General features: G+C 37.6%; 1 protein-coding gene across 1 annotated transcript; it reads right to left on the bottom strand.

Moving 5' to 3' along the window:
- Positions 1-878: 878 nt before the first annotated feature.
- On the bottom strand, positions 879-2,558 carry shps (sheepish). The gene has a single exon (XM_034979108.2). It carries the CDS (start codon positions 2,532-2,534, stop codon positions 900-902), a length of 1,635 nt encoding a protein of 544 aa, XP_034834999.1. The 5' UTR covers positions 2,535-2,558; the 3' UTR covers positions 879-899.
- Positions 2,559-5,243: the final 2,685 nt, after the last annotated feature.

Raw genomic sequence — 5,243 nt, forward strand, 5'->3', positions numbered from 1 at the left:
TCCACGCGGACGAAGTCACGGGCATAAGCTAGTTGATAAATAAAATTATACCTTTTACACTGCTTGTCTTCCTCGTAGCTATCAAATCGATCAAACTTGGCCCTATTAGGCATCCTTGGTCTACCTAAAGGTCGGCTCGGATCTGCATACAACTGTCCTATATTAGGGCACGTCCAAGATTGTCCTAGCGTGGCCGATACGATTCTTGACTTCGTAATTTGATGATAAAGTCATTTTGATCATTTTAGCTATTTTGTAAGGCTTGCTTTTACTAGATGATGCCTGCAACTTAGTGCAGCATTAAGGTTTAAAATCCCGTGGAAACTATTTGATTTACCAGGATAAAACTAGTCTATGACACTGTCCATATTTCCAAAATTTTATTGAGTTTGAATAGTTAATATTCACATGGGTCAAAATAGGTTTGTATGTAGCGCGCTACCAATAAACTACTATATTATCTCTGCAAAAAAAATCACATCAATCCGTTGTTTCGTTGCGGTGTGACTGAACGACAAGCCAACAAACAAACACACTTTCACATTTATGTATTTTATTAGTATTGATTGAATAGTTTCTTTCATCAGCTCTTAAACTTAAGATTTTAATGAATAGGTAGAATGTTTCATATAGATGCATATTATTCATCGATGATATTATTATAATAAGTATAGGTAAGAATAAATGTTTGGTTGTGTTTGTTTAATTGAAAAAAAAAGTTAACAGTACTAATCTGTTATCCAAAAACAAAACAAGATCAATAAAAAAACATATTATTCGAAAAAAATATCTTGAATTTTCAAACAGGTAACCGACAGTGAAATAATTAATATTGGAGCCTCTAAAAAATTTTCGATAAAATTTTCTAAACACATTTGCCTCTACTAGAATCAATTTAATCATTTCCGCATATAAGATTGTATTAATCGGATACCAACATAAGCTGCAACAGTACATGCCACTACACGTATGCTGCTTGTTATCGTTAATTGAGCAAGCCATTTGCTTAACGGATCCTCATTTAAAATAGTCGGCCATTCAGTTCCACTTATATCCTCATAAGTAACAGCTTGTGGCCGTAAGCAGCTCATTAAATGGAGATAAGCTGTATGACCAGCTTCTAATGCTGCCGCTACGTCTCCTTCAGCAAAAATATCCAAAGCACCCCATTCAAGATATTTAGGTTTTGGTCTACCTGTTAGACGTCGCAAACCTAAGAAATCCCCACATCTTGGCACGTATATATCGGCTATATCGGTTTCTTTGTAACTAACAGGAGTAGCTGCATCATCGCCAAAAAGTCTTACTAACTGCTTTAAAACCGCTTCTTTTGAATCTTCGTCATCAACTTTAAGCTTCAAATAACCAATCAAAGCGGCACACTTCTCAAGACTATCAGTTGAGGACATTCGTGGATGTTCCGTAGCCCAAATTATTGGACCACGCACACTTAATATATCACCGCTGTAACCAAGACGCTGCCAAAAACTTTCCTCGTATTGAATCAGGAACTTTTTTGCTCTACCTTTTTTCATAGCAGCAGTTAAAGATAGTTCACTGTCGTAAAGTAGTTGTGCTTCGACCTCAATGTTGTTTAGTTCATCAGGTTTCATCGCCATTGCCAACAAATTGCAAACATAATTTGTATCACCTTTCAAACTTCTTAATATGACCTGTTCATCTGAGTACGAGCTTATTTTGTCAATAGATTTCGCTGACATAGTAATATCAGCAACACTTTTTTGTAGTCTTCTAGCAATACGTTTTCTACAGTGACCTAAAAGTTTTTCGCGAAGCCTCGTGTTGTTTCCGTCTAAATGATTTCTGGCACCACTTGCTCTATAGCACTGGTGTAAATAGAAAAGAACAGATACTATGTTTGCCGGAGCACCACAGACTAAACTTATTATATTTCTCATAATATTTTTTGAATTCGCAAATAATAATGCGTTACTTAAATGTTTTTCCATTGTTGTTTGATCGAAATACATCAGTTGTTTTCGTTCGGATACATTATCGATAGCATGCGCTTGAAAAAGATCTTTCATATATTGGTCCAGTATTGTTTGATACTGGTTCAATTCAAACTTTTCTAAAATGTTGAGATAGTCAAAGTCGTGGTAATCCTGTGTACATTCTACTGTATCACCTGTTTTGTATTCAAACAATTTGTTTAAAGTTGTCTTCAATTTTTCTGGGGAGATTATTGCATCTGGAATAGGGACATTAAATTCCTTTGCGTATACAGCTATATAGTGCTTTCCAATGCTGTCTAATAGTTCTTTAGCTGTACCTTTGTGTATATATTCCCCTCCTTCTTCCTGTTCTTCTTCCTGGAAGGTGACATTGCACTTAGTGTCACCTACCTCTTTGCCAGTTAAGTCTAAAACCACTATATCCACAGTATCACCGAATCTCTTCTTCAGTTTATGTGCGGTGACAAAACCAGGCAGACTGCAGCCTAGTATGATCACATCTGCTCTGATATGACTGGTTGAACTCTCCCATGTCGAGCTTTTTGTATATTTAACCATATCATTTATCTAATTTTGATGTAATTAATAAGGCAATTGTTGATTACCAAGCAAAAGTTATTGATCTTGAGATGCTGCGTCGGATTTTGGGATATTGAATTTATAAGGGCACATTTTAGGAAATCAATGATGGATGACCATGAGTTGATAATATGACGTAGGTAATGGCTGACAACCATATTTGTTGTATATTTTTGACATTTTGATTTGTTTTGATGATTGATGAAAAGAAAAAAATCATACAAAACTTGTTGGAAACATACCAAACAAAAGAGATCTTATATCGTACGAATAATAATCATTACTATTTCTTTATTTTCAAAATAAGTCTAGAGAAATAATGATCTCATTTTTTCGCAAGCTTTTTCCTATTTAAAAGGTACATTTTGTTCTCTATTTAATGATCCCTTCATAATCAAATTACCTATACTAGTATTACAAATACGAATGTGTGTTTGTTTGTTGGTTTGTCCTTCAATCACGTCGCAACGGAGCAACACATCGACGTGATTTTTTGCATATGTGTAGTTAAATACCTGGAAAGTACCATAGGCCACTTTTTATCCCGAAAAATCAAAGAGTTCCCACGGGATTTTTGAAAACCCAAATCGACGCGGGTATCAGGTACCTAGTAATTTATAATGAAGAGTTAGTGGCAATGACCCAAGATCGTTGTCTAAGTCAGGGCCACGGTAATGACGTAATGATTACGTTTCAACTCGTTTCGCTTTATAGTTTTACGTAATGCATTAGGTAGAACTGAACTTGCAACTCACAAAACTCTTAAACCGATGATGCATCCAACCGTTTTTGACAAAAGTTGGTACGGAGACAGCTTGCATCCCAAGGAAGGTCATAGGCATTAGGTATACTTTTTGTCCCCGAAATATCAAAGAGTTCCCGCGGGATTTTGAAAAAATCTAAATTCACGCGGACGAAGTTGCGGTCATCATCTATTTGGTATAGGTATGGTCATTCCGAAATGACAATACGCGCTGGTAGGGGTACATACATCGAGTATTCTCGTAGTCGATTCAAATGAGCAAGGATTTGGGACCTTGATTATTGTACCAACAAACTCCCTTTTCCTCCCATTATATTATGACAAGCTGATGCCCGCGACTTCGTCCGCGTGGAATTAGGTTTTTAAAAAATCCCGTGGGAACTCTTTGATTTTCCGGGATAAAAAGTAGGCTATATCAATCTCCAGGTCTTTATCTATACCCATGCAAATAATCACGTCAATCTGTTGCACCGTTGCGACGTGATTGAAGGACAAACTAATAAACCAACGAACAAACACATTTTCGCATTTATAATAAGGGTACTGATTAATAGAAAGGGGTCACAACCCTCAGCAATGAGTAACATCACGCAGAAAAAGAGGATGGGTGCGTCAAGGTAGCACGACGTTCGACGTTTGAATGCAACGTTCAATGCAACGCGCCTACTTTAATTGCACTATAAACGTCTTGGCCATAAAATATTAATTGCAAATGATAAGAGATTTAACAAATCGCTAGCCGGGAATTGAACCTGGCGCTAAACGTGCGCCGGCGCACGTACGCCACTGAGCGTGAGCGGCTCCATTCGCAAACACGACACGATTAGAAAGTGCAAACAGTATAACATTTTGTTGCTCTATCTCTTTCTATTTGCTATATTATCTATATTGATAAACTTTGACGCCTAATATTACAGAATATTGCAGTTTCCAGCGATTATGATTTAGCGGCGATAATTATTACGCGAACTTAAAACTAAAGCTACGAGTGTTCCAAACGCGCTGCAGGTCCGACAAGATGGTTTTATGGAAATCTAAAAACTAAAATCTTTAGCTCTAAATCTGTATCACTCGATTTGACATAGCAGACATAGCTCAGTAAAATCTCCTTTCCAAACTGACATTCCGAGTACGCAACTCTAGCTTTTCGGAGTTATGTGCATAAAAATGACTTGCTTTGACGGTGAAGGAAAACTGTGTGAGAAAACCTGCATGCTTGAGAGTTTCTAAAAGGTGTGTGTAGTCTGCAATTCCATACTTGGCCAGCGCGGTGGTCTATGTTTTAAACCCTTAATTTCCATTCTGATAGAAGACCCTGTGCTCAGTAGTGGCGAGGGGTTGAGATGACGATGATGTTTGCGCAACACAGACCTATAGACGCCTAATAGCCAAACACCCCCGCTCGCCAAGCTTAGGCACTTGCTTAGCATAAAAGTACCCTCATTCCGTACATTGTTTTGATTACATGGCTTTTAAGTTCATCAATCACAACAAAGCATTCTCCCTTGTCCCCCGCCAACATTTTACGATTTTGTTTCATGCAAAACCTTGTATACTTATGCGTACTCTAGGAGTTGAATTATCTGTGTTGCGCAACTACCTTTGTACATACAAGTAATTATGCAGCTTTACTTGAATAATAACTGCTCTACTTCTTCGTAAAAAAGACGGTCCGTCATTTGCAAATTTAGCGTGTACAATGGAAACGCACATCTGTCTGTGCGAATCGAGCCGGTTGCCATTTAGGGCGCCTGACGACTCGGCGGCGGCTAGGTTTCATTATTGCGGACGGATATATAAAGCGAATGCCAATTCTTGTGAACTACATTATGAGTGTAAAGAGCAACTAAGCGTAAAAGTATACCTTACTTTACTTTTTGCTTGGTGTGTACCTTGTATGGACTGAATAATCGAGATAGCTCAAC

The sequence above is a fragment of the Maniola hyperantus genome, chromosome 2 (assembly GCF_902806685.2).
Source record: "Maniola hyperantus chromosome 2, iAphHyp1.2, whole genome shotgun sequence".
Lineage (NCBI taxonomy): Eukaryota > Metazoa > Arthropoda > Insecta > Lepidoptera > Nymphalidae > Maniola > Maniola hyperantus.